The sequence below is a fragment of the Hypanus sabinus genome, chromosome 14 (assembly GCF_030144855.1).
Source record: "Hypanus sabinus isolate sHypSab1 chromosome 14, sHypSab1.hap1, whole genome shotgun sequence".
In the NCBI taxonomy this organism is placed as follows: Eukaryota; Metazoa; Chordata; class Chondrichthyes; order Myliobatiformes; family Dasyatidae; genus Hypanus; species Hypanus sabinus.
Window position 1 is genome coordinate 73,861,298 of NC_082719.1, and position 24,036 is coordinate 73,885,333.

A 24,036-nucleotide genomic window follows, 5' to 3' on the forward strand; every position below is an offset into this window, starting at 1 on the left:
TTTGGCTGGAATAAAGTGAGCTCCCTGGCCATTCACTCAAAGCTGTGTGAAAAGCACAGAAGTGTAGTAGTATCAAGCCGTTCATGCTAAACCGAGCAATTACCTGTCAGAAACTATTACCAGTTCCAATCCATTCCTCACCTGTGCCAAACAGAAACATACTCTTATACTGTGCCTCAGGCACAGCTTCAAGATGAAATCTATTACAGACAGCCATGCCAAGCTCTCAGTTTTCAAGAAGAAAGTGCACAATTCATTAAGAAGAAATTTAGCTGCATGATGCATAGCTACCTACTGGGTTACAGCTGTGAACACGTCTATCACCATGTACATCCAAATACGCCAGATTACCTTTCAGCTGTTACAAGATGGCAGCTTATATTCAGTGCTAAATTGGAGCCAGAGCACAGAAACAAGCCCTTCGGCCCAACTTAGCCATGCCAACCAAGGTGTCTACTTGAACTAGAACCATTTGCTCATGTCTGGCCTCTGAACCTTTCCTATTTATGTTCTTGTCCAAATCTCTTTTAAGCATAGTGACTGTAGCTGATTCCTCTGTAGTACTTCCTCTAGGCAGCTTGTTTCACATAGCTACCATCCTCTCTATGAAGATGTCCCTCCAGCCCATTTCAACCCTTTTCACGTTAAATCTATTGTTTTAGACTCCCTTACTCTGGGGAATAAAGGACTCTCACAATTCACCCTATCTATGCTCCTCATGGGTTTATTTACCTGCACAAGGTCACACCTCAGCCTCCTACATTTCATCCTTGTGAACCATTTCCCCACATTTTCCCCACTACTTGAGCAGAATTCCACATAAAACTCCAAGTGTGGTCTTATCAGAGAAAGTACTGACATGACATCCCACCTAGTCTACTCATTACCCTGACCAATGAAAGCAAACCAAAACATCCTGTTTACTTGTATTGCCACTTCCAGGAACTCCCACAGGATCTCACTGTTCTAGTCTATCCAGGTTCCTGCCGTTTACTGAGTTAGATCTGACCTGGCTAACTTATCAAAATGTAAGTAAAGGGAAATTTCTTTGATCTGTTCAAGGCTGTACACCAGCCTGTGGGTAAGGCAGGCTGCTTTATCTCCAATAAACATCTAATTTATTGTCCGGTAAAAAGAATCCCAGAAACAATACTGATACCGATTGTGGCTGCTGTTACAATTCATAGTTTTCCCTAATAGATAAGGAAATCAAATGGAATAAATGAACAGAGAAAAAAAATCTAAATTAAACTATGAAGGAATAAAATGGCTGGATAAATGTCTGAAGTAAATGTGCCTTTAAATTCACTAAATAGTGAAAATCATGAAAAAAGCATTAAGTAGTATGGAATAATGTACTTGATTGTTTATTATCTGTGTGTAATCATAACCTGGCACTGATGGAACAAGATGAGAGGCATACAGAGTTTGTCTACACTGAAATATTTTTCAGAAGGAGTAATATTCATATCTTCAGCTGAATGGCCAGTTCCTTTATACCTGTCAAAGCAGGCACCCAGGTGAAGCTGCAAATGAGACAGGAGTAATCTAACCTACGGCGATGGCCATGACCTATGGATTTAGGATAGGATCAGCAAGTCACAATCTGATTGCCTGAAACTCTGAGAGAGGAGTAAGGTCCTAAAGCTGTTCGCTGTTAGTAGTTTGTATATTTTTAAACGCATCTGAAATACAATCAAAAGCAACAAATTGAAACTAAAACAATATTAAGCAAATGATGCTGCCTGGCCTGCTGAGTTCCTCCAGCATTTTGTGTGTGTTGCTTTGGATTTCCAGCATCTGCCTGTATTTTGTGTTGATGGAAAACTTGTGGGGTCACAGTGATAAATTACACTTCTGAAAATTTAAAATAAGAGCTTCAACTATATGAAGAAAAGCTGGCAGTCTTTATTGGGCCTCCACCTGCACATAGCCATATGGATAATCCAGCTGATACACATTGCATGTGGCAAAATTAACTCAAGAATAATTTTTGAATGAGTATTTCTGAGTGCATAGAGTATTGCCAGATATTCAGAGCCAAATGTATTTCTTATTCAGCTACTTTAAAGGAAAATGTCTTCATGGAAAATATTCAGAAATACTTTTGTCTGTTTACAAAGATTGGTGACATTGGCTTTGACCAAATATCAGAGAGTGCAGCTATGATAGTGATGAAACATATAAACTCCACCCTGAGAAGAGACATAGATCCAGTCAAATCTGCCCACTCGAGTTACAGGTCAACAACAGATGCCATTTCATTGACTTTTCACTCAATTCCGGAACATCTAGACAGCAAAGTTACATATGTCAGGATGCTCTTTATTGACTACAGCTCAACATTCAATATCATTGCCCCCCTCGAAACTAAGCTTCAAGACCTTTGCCTCAATACCTCTTTGTGCAGTTGGATCCTCAATTTCCTCACTTGCAGACTCCAGTCTGTTTGGATTGGCAACAATATCTCCTCCACAATCTCCATCAGCGCAAGTGCACTACAAGGCTATGTGCTTAGACCCCTACTCTCCTTTCTCTATGCTTATGATTGTGTGGCTAAGCACTGCTCCAATACCATATTCAAGTTTGCTGATGATACCATTATTGAAGGCTGGATCAAAGATGGTGATAAATTAGCATTTAGGAGTGAGATTGAAAATATAACTGAGTGGTGTCAATATTACAATCTCTTACTCAATATCAACAAGACCAAGGAGCTGATTATTGACTTCAGGAGGCGAAGGGAGGCAGAGATCCATGAGCCAGTCCTCTTTGGACAATCCAATTTGGGGAGGGTCAGCAACTTTCAATTCCTCAGCGTTATCATTTCAGATTATCTATCCTAGGCTCAGGACATAAGTGCAATTATGAAGAAAGCACAGCAGTGCCTCTACTTCCTTAGAAGTTTGCAAAGATTCAGCATGACATCTAAAACTTTGACAAACTACTATAGATGGGTACTGGCGAGTATATTGACTGACTGCATCACAGCCTGGTATGGAAACATCTGTGGCCTTGAATGGAAAATCCTGCAAAAATTAGTGGATATAATAATGCCCTCCCTTCCATTGAGAATATCTATAGGAAACATTGTCACAGGAAAACAGAATCCATCATCAGGGACCCCCACCACACAGGTCATGCTTTCTTCTCGTTGCTGCCATCAGGAAGAAGGTACATGATCCTCAGTGCGCACACCACCAGGTTCAGAAACAATCATTACCCCTCAACCATCAACCTCCTGAATCGAAGGGCAAAATTCTATCTGCCTTCACTTGTCTATTATTGAAATGTTCCCACAACCTATGGACTCATTTGAAGGACTCTTCATCATTTGTTCTTGATCCTTATTGTTTGTTTGTTTATTTATGTATGTATGTATTTGGACAGTTTATTGTCTTTTTCTTACTGGTTGAACACTGAAGTTGGTGCAGTCTTTCAATGATAATATTATAGTTATTATTCTAATATGGATTTACTGAGTATGCCTGAAAGAAAATTAATCTCAACATTGTATATGGTGACATATATGTAACTTAATACTAAATTTACTTTGAATTTTGAAAGGATTTCCCACTTCAGCCTGGAGATGGTGATCTTCCAGTTAGGATTGCACTGAGCTGTGATGCCTGTTGAGGTCAGGGTTCAGATTTAGTTGTGCTTTTAGGTTTAAATGGATGGTTTGGGGGGTAGTGTGGGGAGTTAAGGGTCAGGATAGCGTTCAGGGACAGGGAGGGGGTGTTAGAGGTCAGGGGCAGTTAATAAGGTGTCAGCGCAGGAGTCAGTGGTTGGAATAAGAATCCAGGTTAGAGTACTCTGTGATCCGTGCATCCCTGTGGATGGATATTCAGTTGGCAGCTGCTGAGGACGAAGAGCATCAAACCGCCGTGGTCAATGGTCAATGACTACGGTTGGAAGGTTCTATGGATGAAGGTTGGCGACCACAAATCCCACTCCCTCCAGGTTGGTGAACCCTCCAAGTTCAATGAGTCCCAGGATTGACCTTTGTGCAAGCAAGAGAAACAAGGACCAGTAATCTCTCAAACTTACAAGTCCTGGCATCGGAGGTCCAAGCGAGTCCAGAGTTGGAGGCTCAGTGTTCAAAGTTCTGTGATCGGCAAATCCTGGGGTCAAAGCCAGAGCTCGAAAGTCATAGAATGAAGTCGTTGAGTCTTCAAGTCAAGGGTCAATGGTTGAAGCACTGAGTCATTATGTCCAGACATTGGAGGGATGATGCCTGCAGACTAAGTCCAAGGGTCCAAGGTTCTGGCCTGTCCTTGGGCTGGAAGTCCATCTGTGTGTATGTGATTGAGTGAGTGAGTGAGTGAGTGAGTGAGTGAGTGGGTGGGTGGGAGGGGAGGAAAGGGGTTTGTTTTTGTTGCTGTTGTTGTGTTACTATTGTTGCTTGTGTGGTTCTGTCGAACATCGTGGGCATGTTATGTTGGTGCTGGAATGTGTGACGACACTGGCGGGCTGTCCCAGCTCACCTTTAGGTCACGTTGGTTGTTAACATAAATGATGCATATCAGCGTATGTTTTTGATGTACATATGACAAAATAAATGAATCTGAATTCTACTACTCAATGCTTGAAGACCAGTCTGCTATTTGAATATCCCTCCCCATCTCACTAGCTAACAATTTTTCTATCTAATCCCTTTTGACAAACTATATCTGCCAAGGAAATAATCATTTCATCATGCTTTCAATGCCTAGATACAACCTAATAATCCAAGTATTAATTCCCTTCCCCCAAGACTCTCACCCATCCCTCCACCACAAGACCAAACGATTCCTTTTGATTACTAAACAATTTATATTCCAGCACCTAAGACTATCCTAAGGCTACGTAAAACAAGTCTTTCTTCATATCATTTGTAAATTAAACTAACTTGTTAACTGCTCTTAAATTTCTAGTACTATTATTTTATCAATGATATATAAAAACAGAAACAATAACTCATTCCTAATGAATGGCCACAATAATATAACAAGTTTATGTTTTAATAAATTTCTCACTTGAAATCTATAGATGACTATTTCCTTATGAATGTAACTAAGAGCAGAATTTACAAGGTTAATAAAGTAAAATTAAAGATGAGTTTTAAGATTTTCAAAGATTAAATTTCCCACAAGGATAAACTGAACTCCTACCATCCTGTAAACTAACACGATTTCACAATTTTAAATCAGACCAGGGCTTTGATTTATCGGTTCAGCCAATATCCAAAGTATAGTAATACCTCAGAAGATCTATTTACCAATGCTGTTTTTTATTTACTTCAAATATATCTGATAAGAGGTAGCATTAGTATTGCTTTGAGAATGCAGGTTTAAAAAAAATAATGTACATAAATTACTGATGAATATAACAAAATATCCTAGTTAGTGGTGTGTTAGGGAGAATTTAGTGGAAGAAGACCCAGAATAATAAAAAAAACACGGTGCTAGTTTACTTTGAATATGGAGAAGTGAACTAGGTTTACTTCTGGTTGTAAATTCTGATTGTTATAAATTGATTTGTTATAAATTATTAAATTAATTGAAAATAGATATATTTACCTTTTATTTCTTTAATGTTAAGGAAAACAAAATACCCAAGTTGTCACATATTTATAATAACAATAATAAAAAAACTCAAGTTGTAAGCTGAACCAAAATAAAAACTGAATAATTCAAGACCCATACTGAATGCAGAAATTGTGGCAAACTCGATCTCCTGTCACATTTACAGCCATGGAATATTAAGCACCTAACCAATCAGTTAATGATATACCAATACTGTGCATTTTAGGAATATCACCATTCATGTACTGAACAAATTAATTTTTGGTAAATAAATTCTGGATTTGCTGATATAAGCAATAATTATTGAAAGTGCTGCAAGATATTGCCACTGGGATAAAGCCACATAAAGAGAAATTTTTATCAACACTTTTGTACTGCAGAGCTATTCAGCCTTAGGGATAGAAGACTGTGATAGGCATACTGTCTAATTCGTGAAATATTTTTGTTCAAGCTTTGAAAAGAAACTCATTTCACAACAGGAATTTTCTTGACCTGAAACATAGCTCTCAGAATCAAAATCAGATTTATAATCACTGACATAGGTCATGAAATTTGTCATTTTGCAGCAGCAGTGCAATACGTGAAAATATGCTATATATTACAATAAATATAAAAATATTAAACATGGTTCAATAACATAACATAGAGTGGTAATGTCGATGGATTTATTGTTCACCAGTTATCTGTATCCTTCACCACAGAATATGCCAACTCTGCTGTACATTTCCAATATTTTCAGTTTCTGTCACTGAAGCCTTTCTTTGCTTTGAAGCTTATATTGTAGTAAGTAGGTGTGATCTAACTTGACTTTATTTGAAACTGTGGCATCTCTGCCAGAAATCCATTTTATGTACAATTGCTTGGCTTTCACCCTGCTTCCTGCTAAGTTACCCTGGTTAAGCATGAGAAACCGAGGACATAGTTGGTATGAATAATCTGAGAATACTTCAGAAACAGTAAAACTTGTTGCCCATAATTTTCCATCAGTTAATATAGCAAAATTTTGTAAATGAAGTAAAATGCATTGCTATTTTTAAATTGTACTCCCGACACTAGCAACTAACTGTTGCCCATGTTGTTGTCCGTTATTTTGCTTTTGCTTAGAGTCTAAAGGCTAGTTTGCACAAAATGAAGTCTATTTAGCAGTTCTTCATACATACAATAATGTCAAAATTGCACCTTAATTGAATCTTTGAGATCTTGTCTTTCGTTGGTAATTTACAGTATTCTCTTATAATTTAAAGGCCAATGAGATTAGTTTTATAAAAAGTAGAAAGTTATAGTTAAAATAGTAAAGAAGTGAGAAACATACAGAATTATAAACCCATTTGGAGACCAGAGAAGTTACTTTTGAGGGTAATCTACTGTTACTCTGCTGGACAGCTAATCAAATAGCGCCAGAACTATAATCAGGATTTTCTTTCTTTCTTTTCAAACATACTTCGAATTCCCTCCAGCATGTAATCTGCTTCCAGTATTTTTCCAGGATAGTGCAATCCAGATGTAACCCCTTCATGAACAAAAAACTATCAATCAAAAATATCTGAAATCCCTTTGGTTTTTTGTCACTGATCTTACATAGAAACAAGGGAACAGGAATACACATAAAAAAGTCATGATGGAATGGCAGAGAAAACTTGATGAGGTGAATGGTCTAATTCTGCTTCTGTGTTTTATGGTCTGATAAAACCACAAGAACATAAGAGATAGGAGCAGAATTAGGCCATTTGGCACATCGAGTCTGCTCGCTCCACCATTCAATCACAGCCAATCCATTCTCCCTCTCAGCCCCAGTCTCCTGCCTTCTCTCCATATCCTTTCATGCCCTGATTAATCAGGAATTTGTCAGCCTCTGCCTTAAATGTACTCAATGGCTTGGCCTCCACAGCCAACTATCGGAAAGAGTTCCATAGATTCACCACTCTCTGGCTAAAGAAATTCTTCCTCATCTCCATTCCAAAAGGATGCCCTTATATTCTGGGGCTGTGTCCTCTGGCATTAGACTCTGCCATCATATGACAATTGTACATAAAATGGATTTCTGGCAGAGATGCCACAGTTTCAAATAAAGTCAAGTTATATCACACCTACTTACTACAATATAAGCTTCAAAGCAAAGTAAGGCTTCAGTGACAGAAACGGAAAATATTGGAAATGTACAGCAGAGTTGGCATATTCTGTGGTGAAGGATACAGATAACTGGTGAACAATGAATCCATCAACATTACCACTCTATGTTATGTTATTGCACCTTGTTTAATATTTTTATATTTCTCATTGTAATATATAGCATATTTTCATGTATTGCACTGCTGCTGCAAAATGACAAATATGTCTCCATAACCACTCTATTAAGGCCTTTCAACATCTGATAGGTTTCAATGAAGTCACCCCTCATTCTTCTGACTTTCGGTGAGTAGAGGCCCAGAGCCATGAAACGTTCTTCATATGATAAGCCTTTCAATCCTGGAATTATTTTCGTGAAACTCTTTGGAACCCTTTCCATGTCAGCACATCTTTTCTTAGATAAGGGACCCAAAACTGCTCACAATACTCCAAGCGAGGCCACACCAGTACTTCATAAATTTTCAACATTACATCTTTGTTTTTATATTCTAGTCCTCTTGAAATGAATACAAACATCGCATTTGCCTTCCTCACCACAGACTCAACCTGCAAATTAACCTTTAGGGAATCCTCCGTGAGGACTCGCAAGACCCTTTGCACCTCAGATTTTTAAATTTTCTCACCTTGTAGAAAGCAATCTACCCTTTTCTTTCTTCTCCCAAACTATACATCTTAAGCTTGTTCCACCATTCTAGACATGGATATCATGGAATCAAACAATATAAAAAGCCTTTTGGCCCAATAAGATTGTGCTAATCATCAGACACTAGTTTAGAGTAATTCTAATTCATTCTCCACAATAGTCCCATCAACTCCCCCAGATTCTACAACTATGCTTGTAAACTGTGTACAAGTGGCAACATAGAATGAATAGTTAACCTACTGAATCACTTATGTTTGAGATGTGTAAAAAACCTTGAGGACCTGGAAAAAATCCATACAGTCCAGGGCAACCTCCAGAGAAAGGAGACAAAAGACGCTGCAGATGTTGAAATCTGGAGCAAAAAGGAACATTAATCTGGACTAACAGTCCAGATGAGGAGTCTTGACTAACTCACCATTTCCCTCCACAGATACTACCTGACCCATTGAAGTAACACACACAAAATGCTGGAGGAACTCAACAGGCCAGGCAGTGTCTACGGAAAAGAGTACAGCCAATGTTTCGGGCTGAAAGCCATTGAGCATCTTGCTTTTCATTCCAAACTCCACACAAGCATCAGTGCAAATCAGGATGAGGCAACTTAGTAAGTGAAGTTCGGAGGCATTTGCTGTAATTACAACCATATTATTTTACTACCTCTCAACATTCTCCTTAATTTTCATGACTATCTTCACTGTTTATTACACTTCTGCCATTTGCAGACTTTACAGATTTAGATAATGAATACACAGTCTGAAAGAGCAGTAACTCTAAAATTGACAGCAGGGAAGATTGTTGGATATACTTCCCCAGCTATTTCCTTTTCAGCCTTGAGCCAAGTTTCCTCAAAATCACAGATTTCATAAGTTTTTTCTGTGCTACTTTATTAAATGGATTTTAAAAGTCAATGCAAGAAAAAATTCAGCTGTAGTCCCCTTATTGATCCTCTCTGTCATTTCATTAAATAATTTAATCTTTCAAGACAACTTGCTGGGCTGTTTAGATTTTGTTGCAGTCATGAGATTTTGGAGCACAGAATTCTCCACAGAATAGCAAGACTTGGAGTTTTCCTCTTAGTTTCACTGTATATATTCTGGATTTGGAATTCAACATGCAGTACTCTCAGAGCTACACTTTACACTTCAGTATTCAGATGATTCAGTGATGTGGTTGCCTTAACAACATGGGGCAGTAGCCAAAAACCCGAGTAATCACATTGTCGAGTTCGCTGATGACATGACAGTGGTGGGATTCATCACCAGCAATGATAAGATGGCCTACAGAGAGGAGTGGAAGAACTTGAGAGCCAGTGCCAGGCAAATAAGCTCTTCTTCAATGTCAATAAAACAAAGGAGACCGTTAATTTGAGGAGGACACACACCACTCACAGCCCTCTTTACATCGGCAGCACAGCAGTGGAAACTGATAGCAGTTTCAAGCTCCTGGACGTGTATGTCTCACACAACCTCTCATCAGGGAGGAGGCTATGTAGCATCCATGCCAGGATCACCAGATTCAAAAGCAATTCCTTTCCCCAAACAGTATGGCTGATCAACATCTCCATCCACTAACACACCCCCAACCACCACTACTTTATCATTTCCTGTCAGAGTAACCTTATGTACAGAAGCTCCTGTACTTAAGATCACTCTACGTACATATGATCAATCTATCTTTATGAGCTATCTTATGTATTTATATTCATTGTATTTTTATGGGTTGCATCGGATCTGGAGTAACAATTATTTCATTCTCCTTTACACTTGTTTACTGTAAATTACATTAAACAATCTTGAATTCTATCCAATTAGAACCTGCAATGTTTGTGCTTTTATTTATTTTACAGCTCAGGATTTTCTTTGCCTGAATAGATTGCATTTAGTTAACAAATTTCATATGTTGAATGTAAGCTGTGGTTGTGGATTGCACTTGAAATTTACTCTCGGAGAACAAGCTGAGAGCATGACGCTTTCTTCCAGGATTCCTCTACCATTTTGACAATGGTGAGCACATTTCTTTAAACAGTATGATCAGTGACTTTTATTGGGGTGTCAACTCTTAGTTGTTACGCCTGCATTTATCAGCATTATTTATCATATTCAGTTCTGGTCACCTCACTCTAGGAAGGATGTGAATACTATAGAAAGAGTGCAAAGCAGATTTACAAGGATGTTGCCTGGATTGGGCAGCATGTTGTATGAGAACAGTTAAGTGAACTTGGCCTTTTCTCCTTGGAGCGACATAGGATGAGAGGTGACCTGACAGAGGTGTATAAGATGATGACAGGCATTGATTGTGTGGATAGTCAGAGGCTTGTTCCCAGGGCTTAAATAGTTAATACAATAGGGCACAGTTTTAAGGTGCTGGGAAGTGGGTACAGAGGGGATGTCAGAGATAAGTTTTTCACACAGAGAGTGGTGGAGATGATTAAAATGGAATCTTTTAAGAGACTCATTGATAGGTACATAGAGCTTAGAAAAATAGAGGGCTATGTGGTAGGGCAATTCTAGACAGTTTCTAGAGTAGGTTACATGGTCGGCATAGCTTTGTGGGCCGAAGAGCCTGTAACATGCTGTGGATGTCTATGTTCCATATTGAATTATATATTTCTATAAATTGTAATCCAATTAGTAATTGTCTTCAAGCATTGTTGTGGTGAAATTTGCCATCTGAGGATGATGGTTCTAATCATTTCATGCATCTTCATTGGAGCATGGACATGTGTGCACATGCAGCAAAAGGGGATAGTATGAGATAATGGATTGTAGGTTTTGTACATGCCAGCCAAGGCCCAGTGGCTGCTAAGACCCTGCCACACCACTGAAGGATGCAGAGCAGCAACGACACTGACTCTCAAGACCTGGATCAAGGTTCTGGAAGGGTTAGAACTACAGGCCCTTGGTCTATCAAGGCTCTATGCCATAAGAATTAGCTGTTACTTACTGTAGTGGATCTGGAAAGTAATGTATTAGTAACTGTGCTGAATGCAATACAGAGATTCTGAAAAGCACGAGTCTCACATCACAGTACAACTGTTTACATCCACATTATTTATTTATTTATCTCTTTATTTTATTTAGATATAGAGCATGAAATGGGCCCTTCCATACTTCAAGCTGCACTGTCCCACAACCCCTAACAAACCTGATCCCGGGACAACTTACAATGACCCCGGTACATCTTCAGACTGTGGGAGTAAACTGGAAGACCCAGAAAAAAACATGCTTTCCACACGGAGAATGTACGGAGACTCCTTACAGAAGACATCGTGATTGAAATCTGAGGTAATAGCGTTGTGCTAACAGCTTGGCTGCCGAGGCACCCGTTTCAAAAAAAAAAGTAGCATCACCTCAAAAAATGCAAAATAAATATAATTCATGATCTATTTCCACTTTACACTGCCTTAAATAGGTTAAATGTGGTGTATAAATGCACATTTGACCTCTGCCTGCTCATTTGCATTAGTAAAGTGAATGGTTTTACAATAACTCAACTGTGGTGTTGTGTTCCATTGGTCACTCGATACTGGTGACTTTCTAATTATTGATTGCAAGTTATTTCTGTATTTCTATATCAACCAAGTAAAATAATAGTGTTTTAACACTGGGAACTTCATATTATTTCCAGTGTGTCAAAACACTTCTCTCAAACACTGGACCTCTTCACAAATTCAGCTTCAGACGCCGCTGGCTTTCAGCTCAAACAGAAGTTCTGTCAATCTATGTTCAAATAAAAAAAAACATAGAGAATTCCAGAATATATTTCACTTGCAAACCCTTAAGAAAAACCAAGTCAGCATGCATTTTCTCTTCAGTTGTCAAGTTTGAAAGGCAAAAATTGGGAGGGTTCCATACAACAAATGTCTCCAGTCTCTCTGGCCTATAATGAGCAGGCTGCCAACATATTACCCAGTCAAGGACCAAAAGTTCAAATCAACCCCTTCCAAATTTTCCAACTAGAAATTTGTTTTTATTCTCTCTCTCTTTTTGCAGTCTTAAGTGGCCCTACTTTCCGAAGTATTTACAAATTGAATTATATTGTCCTCACAGATTTTCCATGACTTAAGTACCTCGTTTCATTATTCTTAATATATACCTTTATCTTATCGGATGCTATTGCCAATGTTATCCTACCCTGGGGGTTGACTAAACAACAATTAACTCTTATTTAGATTATTTTTCTGTTAACTTTATGTTTTTCTGTTATATTTTCTGTTAACAAATGTTCTAACTTCTTACATTTTTAGATGTTCCAACCTATAATATGATCTCTTCACCACCCCCAACCGCCGTCATCGCAAGCTACACCACCACTTATCTTTGGAGTTAGTCATGTTTCCAGTACCTATACGGTTTAAGTAGAACTTTCAAACCTTGTTGAGATCAGAATATTTACAGTTGAGTGTCCAAGAATCTCATTTCTTTGATAAAAACATTTTGAGCAGGAATGTTTGATTTGAAATTGATCTCAGATAATACTTGTAAGCAGTGTCACCATATGAGACAAAGAAACCCTCAGCACATTCAGAATGTAATTTAATAGCGATTGAAATTTAAAACTTAACCCAGCCTGTATTGTGCAATGTAATATTCCCAAGTGACTTTCGCACAACTGCTGCAAAGGTTGAGGTGCATATGTTTTCTTCGCAATCATGTTTGCAGCTTAATGTTAAAATCAAAACTGGCACATTTTATCTCTGTGCCAGGTGCTAAAACACCACTGCTATAATTTAGCCTAATACCTTGATGATATTGATAAAACTGCACTGTATATTAAACAGAAATGCAAATGCATTCCTACTCCATCTGTGTGATTCGTTGTTATGCAAGATCACAGACTGCCATTAAAAATTTTTCAGTCAGTGGTGCTTTACGTAATACTGCAGTGGCACATTCTCATAATGCTGCAACATGTTTTTAGTTTAAGTTCTTCGATGTTGTGTTCAACAGAGTTCTACTGGGAGCTCCGGTCAACAGAAGAATACATTTGATATAACTCTCTCTCAACCCACTGAGTGTCAACACTAAGCACTTTAAGGTGAACTACAATCTGAATTCAATGTAGAGTTGAGTTTCCTTCACTCTCTTCTGGTGACACTTCGTTCAATCAATTTTCTCTGCTCAGTAATATTGTTAAGGTAGCAACAAATAGTTGGAATTACGGGCATGTCTTGCTACAATGCAGTAAACTTTACATTTATTTCATCGAACAGCCTTGCATCCAGCAGAAAGACTTACACTGGATTAGCCTGGACTGCACTTAAATGCCAGTTTCAGAAGAAAATTATACTATTATGCCACACATTACTATCAAATCCTATTGTACATTGTTTAAATAACCAGGAGGCACTCTCTCTGTAAGTTTTTCTTAAAGCATTATAAGCATTTTAGTTAGTCACCTGCTTCTTTCCCCAGTTGATAGCTGCTTCCAGTAAACAGCTACAGGCTGCGCACCCCATACCAAAATGCTTGGGGCCAGAAGCGTTTCAGATTTAAATTTTTTTTTGGATTTTGGCATATTTGCATCCATATAATGAGATAGCTTGGGGTTGGGATTCAAGTCTAAACACAAAATCCATTTTTACATTACATATACAGGTTATACACATACCCTGAAGGTAGTTCTATACAATATTTTTAATAATTTTTGCTTAAAGGAGGGAAGTTCAAGGGGGATATTAGAGGAAGGTTTTTTTTTACTCAGATAGTGGTTGGTGTGTGGAATGCACTGCCTGAGTCAGTGGTGGGGGCAGATACACTCGTGAAGTTTAAGAGACTACTAGACAGGTATATGGAGGAATTTAAGGTGGGGGGGGGGTTATATGGGAGACAGCGTTTGAGGGCTGACACAACACTGGGCCAAAGGGCCTGTAATGTACTGTACTATTCTATGTTCTAAAGAAATAATGTGTATGTGAAACTATTAAAAAGGTAAGCTATCAGTATCGTGGTTGCCCAGGTGGACGAACAGTCAGTAGTTAATTGGCATCATCATCATTCCCGACTCTGAATTTATGTACTACCGGTAAGCAGTTTAGACTTGTTCATGACACATATGTACTGTACATAACAGTAAAATTACTACAAACCATTAACGTAATGAAAATATAAAGTGTGCAGGGTAACAAAATCAGCAGAATGGCATTGGGAAAATACTTGAATCTGCCGTTGAACAACAACAAAGATCGATATACAATTGAGATCTTCACTTTTTTGCTTTAAGCAGTGGTTTTCTATTTTTCACTAACTTCTGTTCATTACTTTCAACAGAAAACTTCAATAGTTTGTCCTTTGTTTCTTCCTGTTATAGATAGTGGCCATTCCAACTTCATACTTCTCTGTCAGATCCCTCACACTTACAAAAACTTAGTCAAGTTTTTCCAACAACTTGACTTTCTGTGTTATAGATAAACATAAAAGCTTTCTCCTTTTCTTTTCACTAATACCCACAGGGGTAACTGCAGGCCTTTGTGATATTTACAACAATCTCGTCACAGCACAGAGCAGAGAATAAGCACAAACACATGGTGTTCACGGTGAGCAATGCATGGAGGTCTGGCTATGATGACAGTTGAAAACAAATTTTCTCCAAAAGGACTCCACTCAGTGTATGTAAGGTCACTGCTTAGAACTGTCTAGTGTGCACACATCTGTCTGGGAACCTTCCCAACACATTGTGGAAATTTCCATTTGTGGCATCACGTCAGCAATCAAAAAATTTCAGATTTTGGAGGTTTTAGGATTTTTGGATAAGGGGTATGCAACCTGTATAAGCATCTAAGCATAGGTTCCTGACTTCCCACACAAGTTTCTCAACTGGCCAATTAATGCGTAATTTGTCACTTTCAATTAATTTGCTTCCACGCTGTTCCTTGTGTTAGCATACCTTCAGTTCAGTTTCCTTATCTCAGCTGCACTCTTCCTTCATTTTCTGTCAATTCACACAAGTTGCAAGTTAACTTTCACTCACCAACTGCCAGGCATTGCTTCACATGTCAAGACAAAAGGTTTCTGCCCTCCTCAGCTACATTTTCAAAGATAACTCCCAGTATTATCTCCCCTCTCCCTTCTCTCCTTTTTTCCATTCCCTTTTCTGGCTCCCCTCTAAGCTCTTCTGTTCTCTTCACCTGCCTATTGCCTCCCTCAACTGCTACTCCTCCTGCCCTTTGTTCCATAGTCCACTATCCCCTATGAGATCCCTTCTACTTCAGCCTCTTACCTCTTCCACCTATCACTTTCCAGCTTCCTAATTCATTCGCCTGCACTCACTTTCACCTATCACCTGCCAGCTTGTACTCTCCCACCCCCTCACCTTTGTATTCTGGCTTCTTCTCCCTTCCTTCCCAGTCCTGATGAAGGACCTTAGTCCAAAACGTTAACTGCTTATTCCTCTCCAGAGGTGCTGCCTGATCAGCTGAGTGCCTTGGGTATTCTGTGTGTGTTTTTTCCTCAAAGATTAAACTCCTTCACTCTTAGTATTAAAATCAACAATTCTGATCCACCCAGATATGACAACATGCAAAACAACGTTTTTTCACTGTAACACAAGTGAATCTGCAGATGCTGGAAATAAATAAAAACACAAAATGCTGGCAGAACTCAGCAGGTCAGACAGCATCTATGGGAGGAGGTAGTGACGATGTTTCGGGCCGAAACCTGATGAAGGTTAGTTCTTTCACTGTTAGTTTTTTCAGTAAACAATAATAAACCAATTACCAATGAAAACAATTATCAAATGTCAATTAAAAGTGAAAGCATACACATACTTAAAACAGTTAATTTGCTAGAAACATTGACAATTTACAACTCTTTCTGTGAGCAGCCATTTCTCCCACTGGTCTTGCTCAAGTTAACTTCAGAAATCCATGGAGGTACTGTCCCTATGTGAGAAGCTCAATAGGGCTGAAGAGAAATCTCCCTACAAAATAACTATCCTTTTATCTTGTTTGATCTATCAAGATGTTTCTCTTCACATTTCTCTATTAAACTTCACCTGCTGCTCATCTGCCCAGTGTGCTAACTATGTTCTCTTGCGGTCCATTTATTTTTATTACTGCTGACCACATATTCAAATTTACTGTAAGATGCAAAGATTGAAATTGCATTCTGCAGAGCAATGCTGAAATGACTGATGTAGAACAGTAAATGAACTTCTGTTTATTAACCCATGATAAACTATTGCTCTTCCCCTTGAGAGAATCGATGTCCATCACCTCCCAATCTGAAAGGCAATCATTTATCATTACATTTTATTTTCTATCCTTCATCTAAAATTTAGTCCATGTACTACTAACTCATTATTCAATATTTTAATAACATACAAATAAGCCAATTATACAATTGAGTTTATACCAGTTAACAGAATAATCCATTCATCCCACTTCTACAGTTATTTTCTTGTCATCCATTCTATCATGTCCATTATCTCCTCCCAAACAATTTACAATAGCCACAGGAAAGACGTGCAAACTCCACACAGTCAAAGGCTGAGGTCAGGATTTAACCTGGATGAAGCTTTGAGGCAGTACCACTACCTACAATGCCATGGTGTCCTCAAATTGTCACTTAGAGTATATGTTCTCCCCAGAGTGCACCAATACTTGGTTAGTATACACACAAACCTTTGACCTTTCACAATGCAGAATCATTAACCTGTGCAAGTACATGATTAAATAATGCTGTGTATCCCCCTGTACAGGAATTTCTTGCTGGCATGATCAGGGGCATGTGAGCAATTTACTTCGAGAATATAAAACAGCATTTAATTGTAAACTTGGGGTTCAACATCTTTTTTTCAAAATGTCCATCAAACAGCATATTTTTAAATTAATGAAATGGGCTGGGCAAATAGCATTTCAATTTCAAATTAATTACAAAATTGGCAAATAAGTTAATTTTGTTGTTTATTGTTTTTGCAATTTTAAAATTTTCTGTTTTTATGTCATCTGATTACCGGTACTTAAAAGATAAATTCTGGACAGTTTCTCAGTCTCCTACATATAGATTAAAAGATGAAAATTAACAATGAAGTATCCTTACAAATAATTGAGAACTGAAGGAGGTAGTTGGCCTATTATATCAGCATGCACTCTTTGTAAAACCAATTCAATCGTTCTCATATACCCTTTGGCTCTGTTGCTTAGAATGCTTATATATATTCAAATAAAAATGTGGTATTGTCCAATACTCCATACTCCAATTAACTACTATATGTGAAAAAATATTTTTCACATCTTTCTTCTCAGTGACAATAAATTGATGGCCCTTTCACTCTGACTTGCCCACCAGCAGAAACAGTTTAATGACATGGGAAGCTGAGACATCAGTCTGAGAAATAAAATGAATGGCCCAGCAGATAAAAGCAAGGGAAGTGAGACCAAGCCATTTTTAACCTAAGGGCCATACTTGAATTTGAGAAATGTCCCACTCAAAGCTGATGAATGTGTAAAGCCAGGTAGGACTGAGTGAGAAGTGAGATGGGAACTAGATGCTGGAGGAATATAATGGACCAGGCTCCAGCTTAAGGTTTAAGTATTTGGAGAGGGAGAAGGAGGAGCTTCCAAATAGAGGCCAACATGTGTAGAAAGTGAACATGGGCTAGGTTAGTAATCAACTGATAGCCATTGTATTTGCATACATCCTTGTCCATAGTAGGACCAGTTGATTCAGTATCGGTGAAGAGGTGTTGTGAGACTTGGATCTTAATGAAATGATAAATTCAAAGTCTGCTGTTGAGATGTGTTACTGCACGTGCTTGGCTCTCCTTAAATCCAGGAAAAAGAAAAATCTAAAACTTATTTTGGAGGGCAGGAGAAGAGAACTCCCCCATGATCCACATGTAAGCAGCCACCCCACCAGGTCTGCAGCCGACCAGGACAGTCTTTTTCTTTCTTGACCTACGTCTTGCTGGCTGGACAGATGTGGAGCCGCCCAGTATTGTGCGCACCTTTAGGTACTGAGTCATTGAACTGATCTTCTTCCCGGGCCTTTGAAATGAGGTTTTAATAATAATGTAGTTAGCTAATTCAAACAGAAAGGTAACTTCTCAGCTTTTAAATGCACATCAATATTGCACATTTAAAATTGATTATTTCCATGTTTTTTTGGAGGAAACTAAGCTCTACATTTTACTTTGCTCTGATATTTTAATATTGGATTGAGTTGAAGTTGTCAAACCGAGTTTTCAATTGTTTACTTGTTGGTTATTCTAGATCACATCTAATATCTAACACATTTGAACCATTTTAACTCACTTCAATAGATTTCTTTTATCACTGGATTTAAGACAATATTGAAGCACCAAAGCTGAACTTCTATACAATGAAGCTGGTGATGCAAACCAGGACAGGGTATCAGCAATAAGATTGATTCTGTCCTTGTTTTCACCAGTAGTACTGTCACAGTAAATGCATTAATTTTCTGGAATCATTTACCATTACCCATTAAGATTTTAAGCAAAACTTCAGACAGATCATGAGTGGACTTTTTTTTAAAACATACCTTATTTCATGAACGTATCAGAAACTGAAGAACACAAGATGAGATATATTTAACAAGATTATCTAGAGTACTCTATCAATTATTGGCTGAATCAAATTTTAATTACATCAAAGCTGTATGAGATGTCAAGAGCTGGTTATAATTTTCATTTTTTTTATTTTCTGCATACAGGTGGGAATACCCGCTCAATATTATTTAATAATTAGAAAGCACATATGATAAAATTAAAATTAAATATTTATTTATTTCAAAATGAGTCAGCATTTGTTTCATAAATCTCCAAATCCCAGATTGCAACCAATAGATAACTGGAAGCCTACTCACCTGACCAACGTAATAAAATTCCTCGGAATCATTATCTCCTTCTGAATCTTCCTCTATTGTGCAAGTATGCCTGCTCTCCTGTATACGAAACAATGGTTTATATTTTACTAAAACTAGAAGAAAATGTGATTCTTTTTCATTAACTACATAAACCAGATAATAAGGATAGATTGCTCTGGTACCAAACCATTGGACTTCTAGTGATCCCGTGAAAGGAGAGAATGTACTATGGACAATTTCTGACAACACAATGAATATTTCTGCACACACACAAATTTGCTGTTTGAATCACTCTACCTAAAAGAGTATGGTGGAAAATAGCTGCAGTTGGCAGAAACCCGAAGAACCCTGTGAAATTTGCAGCAAAAAAGGGATACTTGTGGAAAGCACTATTCATAGTAAAATAGAGCAGTGTAGAAGTGAAAAAAGGGCTGAATGTGAACATAAGCCTCAGACATGACATAACAGAATTGATTAGCAAGGAACTTTGAAAGCAGCGTTTGCAACCATATTTATAAAGCAGGCCTTTACACCCTAATTATCTTAATAACAAACAGGATTTTGCAGTCAACACATAAACCAAATATTGTTCATTCTTCTATCATAGACTTACTATGGATTTACTGTTCAGAAGCTATACTACTACTGTTATGCTGTAGACCTCCATATGGTTCCACTGAGATGAAAAGGCACCACTACAGGCAAATTCTGACAAGTGCAACAACTGTAAAGTATAATGGTGGGGGATTGCAGATACCCCTGTAATAACACAGTCAGTGTAAAAGTCACAGTATTCAATAAAGTTATTGGACGACTAGTTCTAGATTCTTTGTTGGGGCTTAGAAAATAAAACTAGGCAGTGGAAGTAGTATTAGGGAGAGGGGATTTTGTGATAGTGATATTAATTCAGTGAAGCTTCGCATATTTATGGAAAAGGATGTTAAAAGAAAAGTGCCCCAAATAGTGCTAATGATGAATTAAACATCACAATCCAGATCACAATATTAGGACAACCTTATGTTAAGACATTAATGTGGCATGTTCCCAGGTCAGAGCACTATGAGATGAGCTGTTAAAAAAACTAGCTGCCTTCTTGACCGACAGCTTCCTTGTCATTCACCTAATGGGGAGTGGGCTATTGCAATTAAATGAATTTCTCAAGATTTCTTAGAGATGAAGGAAATCAGGCTAAGGGGATTGAATTAATTTATTAATCACCAGGAAAAGACCCTCCAGTAGAAGATGTAGTTACTCAAGAATGTGCAGTTAGTGGCAGTATCAGGTCTACAGATTAAGAGCACTGTGAGATACAGTTCATAGTTCACAAGACCCCATAAAGGGTTGGCCTTTGAGGATATTTTTGCTTCCTAAAATGATGTTCCCAGAATACCATTTTAATTCATGCATGGTTCACCAATTAGAACTGCATACAACAAAGAACTGCAGCTAGAAGACTCCAAACAGTGCTGGCTATTACTTCACAGAAAAAATAATGACTGCAGTGGAGGCAGGATATCTGGAAATGATATCAGGGCTGGAAAATATTAGCTTTGAAGAAAAATTAGGCAAGTTGTACAAAATCATAAGAGGCTTAGATATCTAGAAGTAGGTCATATCCAATATTATTGGTAGAATGATTGGAGGGGAGGTGAAGAGAGTCATCTATATATCCCTCATTTCCCATTTGTAGTAGAGATCAAGAACTCGCTGCCCAAAACAGTGGTAGATGTAGAAACTTTCGCCACATGTAAACAGTGTTTGGATGAGTGCTTGAAGTGGTGTAGGTGAGCAAAGCTGTGGATTCAGTACAGAAAGGCACTGTTACTTTGGGTGGCTCAGTTTCAACTGGCATGGATACAGAGTGTTGAAGACCTCATCTGGTGCTGTAAAACTCCCACCATTCAATGATACAATGGCCTTGTGGGATTAAAACAGAGGATCTCAGATGTGTCAGGACAAAATGTCCCCTTAGTTAATAAAAACAAAGGATAATTTCTTCAATTTGATTGCTCAAGCTGGAACACTTGCTAATTTTAACTTATATAACAAACAAGTTTGGTTCAGGTGGGAATTAAAATCAAGAATCTGAAACGTGAGCACAGCACACTTTGATCTCATCTATTTTATTTAAATTAAATCAGGATGGGGCAGGGAAGACACAGATAATCAATTCACTCTCATGCTCTCTAGAAATAGATTGGACTTTAAATATTTAAAGGTACAAAGACATTTTTTTTACGTGTCATAAAATTTCCTTTGAATACCATTGAGCTGGAGCAACTATAAAATTAGGGGCAGGAGAACTCAATGATAGAGGAAGCTGAGGTAAGCAGAACATATTTTTAAACATTTTCTTGTGGGCCATATAGAGCAAAAGGACTGCTTCACAGGGACACCTTGAGATACATCCAGCAAAATTAATGCAGCCAGTGAAATGTGTACCAAAGAAGGTCAATGCCCTCTAGGATTTCCATTACATAAAAATGAAATGAAAGTAATCACAGGCCAGGAACATTCAAGAATAATAATGAAAACTTTTCAGTGTTGTGCTTGTGGTGATGGATATAAAAGAGATCAGGCATAGCAGCGTCCATCTGAAAGAGCCTCATTGGCACTGCAAAAGGCAGCAAGTAGGACAGAGAATTGCACATGTCACAGGTCAAGCATGTGCCAATGAATATGACTGAAGTGGCATAAAAACATAATCTACACCATTCTATGTATTTAGATTTCCTTATGCATTAGTAAAACTGGACCAGGAATGAACATTACAATCTTTAGAGCAAATCCCATTGTCAATTATTTTTTATTTTCATTAATCACTGAATTTCAGATTGCACAATAGAATTATGGATGGCATTACATACAAGGGGTGATTGATAAGTTTGCAGCCTAAGGTAGGAGTCAATTTTAGAAAGCCCAGCACATTTATTTTTCAACATAGTCCCCTTCTACATGTACACACTTAGTCCAGCGGCCGTGGAGCATACGGATCCCTTCTTTGTAGAAGTGGTCCACAGCAGGGGTGATTGATAAATTCATGGCCTAAGGTAAAAGGAGATGAGTTATTAACCAAACTTTCTGCATTATCAGTTAGAGTTGAACTGCATGTGCATGTAACGAGAGCGTCTTGGACCTCCAGGTGGTCCACAGCAGGGGTGATTGATAGGTTTGTGGCCTTAGCTAGAAGGAGGTGAATTATACAGCTCTCCTTACATGCACATGCAGTTCAACTCTAAGTAAAAATGCAGAAAGTTTGAAGTTGGTAACTCATCTCCTTCAGGCCACGAACTTATCAATCAGCCCTGCTGTGGACCACTTCTGGAGGTCTAATACACTGACTTCTACAAAGAAGGGATCCGTATGCTCCACAACCACTGGACTAAGTGTGTAAATGTAGGAAAAATGAATGTGCTAGGCTTTCTAAAATTGACTCCTTCTACCTTAGGGCATGAACTTATCAATCACCCCTCGTAAATTCACTTCTAAATATGGCAAGTTCTAAATAAAATAGTAACAATTGAAAAGAAAAGTGAATAACTCAATGGTCCGTTCTATTCTAGACAATTAGTTTTCTAAATGGATAATGTTGTTAGGTAGTGGGTATCTTACGGAAACCTATCGAATATTGAAAAACTTAGAGTGGATGTGAAGAGGATGTTTCCATTGATAGGCAAGTCTAGGACAAAAGGGCATAGCTTCAAGATAGAGGGACATTCATTTAGAACAGAGATAAGGAGGAATTTCTTTCACCAAAGCATGATGATTCTGTGGAATTCATTGCCACAGGTGGCTGCAGCGGCCAGGACAGAGGTAGATAAGTTCTCGATTAGTCAGTGCGTGGAAGTTTATAGGGAGAAGGCAGGAGAATGGGGTTGAGAGGGAAATGGAACAGCCATGAAGAAGTGGTGGAGCAGACTCGATGGGCTGAATAGCCTAAATCTGCTCCTATATTTCATGTCTTATGGTAATCTGTCAAATGATTCATGTGAAAACAATCATATCAACATTTTCTGAGTCTGCTGAAAGGCTTTCAGTTTATGTTTTAATCTGAACAAATAATACGTAGGAGTAGCACAGAAGTTGCCATGTTATTGAGTGATCAGTAGGGCTTCTCCTAATTGCTAGCTATCAGATGAAGTAAACTGGGTAGAGTTTCCTGCTGCATCATGTAATCGCTTCCTATCACTACAGAGAACTGAACAGAGTGTGAGATAAAGCCACACACTATTCAATTTAAATTTTGGAAAAAGTGAGAAAAATTAATGGACAAATTGATTCAAAGTGAGTTACCTGGCACCTCTCGTTGTGCAGCTTTGTTCTGATTGACAGGCAGCTTGTGGCATCATGATTGAACTTTAATTCTGAAAAATAAAGGTGAGTTATAGCATCAAATTCACACTGAAAGGGAAGTAATCTATAACATTTCTACTTCTAGTGTTTTTGTAGAGCCAAGTTATTAGTGGCTCTAATTAAAAAGAATATCACTGGTAGTTTTCAGCAAGATGTTTTTCAACAACTCAAAACCATGCTAGCACTGGGCCTGCTTTTTACATGTTTGTAAGATACAGTATGTAGCTAAATTCATATTGAATTTGTGGCTAACATACCAAAAAGTGACAAGATGATAGAGAAAAGATTCCAGGACAAAACTTTTCATCTTTCCATTAGTATTCCAATGAACTGTCCATGTTATAAAATTAAGATTCTCTGTCATCATTGATTGATTGATTGACAGACCAATCTTCATAGGGGTCCTCAACATTAAGGACAGTGGTCTCCAGTTTGGTAGCCATATTCACAGTTTGAATTGGCCAGTAGCAAGTGCTCCATAACAGACCTAAGGTTGCGTATATTATTGCATGGGAGTTATCTT

The 24,036-nt window shown here is 38.1% G+C and overlaps 1 protein-coding gene across 2 annotated transcripts in view; it reads right to left on the reverse strand.

Moving 5' to 3' along the window:
• parp8 (poly (ADP-ribose) polymerase family, member 8) overlaps positions 1 to 24,036 on the reverse strand; it is a 369,781-nt gene that overhangs the window by 174,071 nt on the left and 171,674 nt on the right. For both annotated transcript variants that reach the window (XM_059989438.1, XM_059989439.1), the window contains exons 5-6: positions 23,454 to 23,524; positions 19,161 to 19,238 (exon numbers count right to left, since the gene is read on the reverse strand). In XM_059989438.1, the coding sequence (XP_059845421.1) occupies positions 19,161 to 19,238; positions 23,454 to 23,524 (149 nt within the window). The remainder of the gene's footprint in view (positions 1 to 19,160; positions 19,239 to 23,453; positions 23,525 to 24,036) is intronic.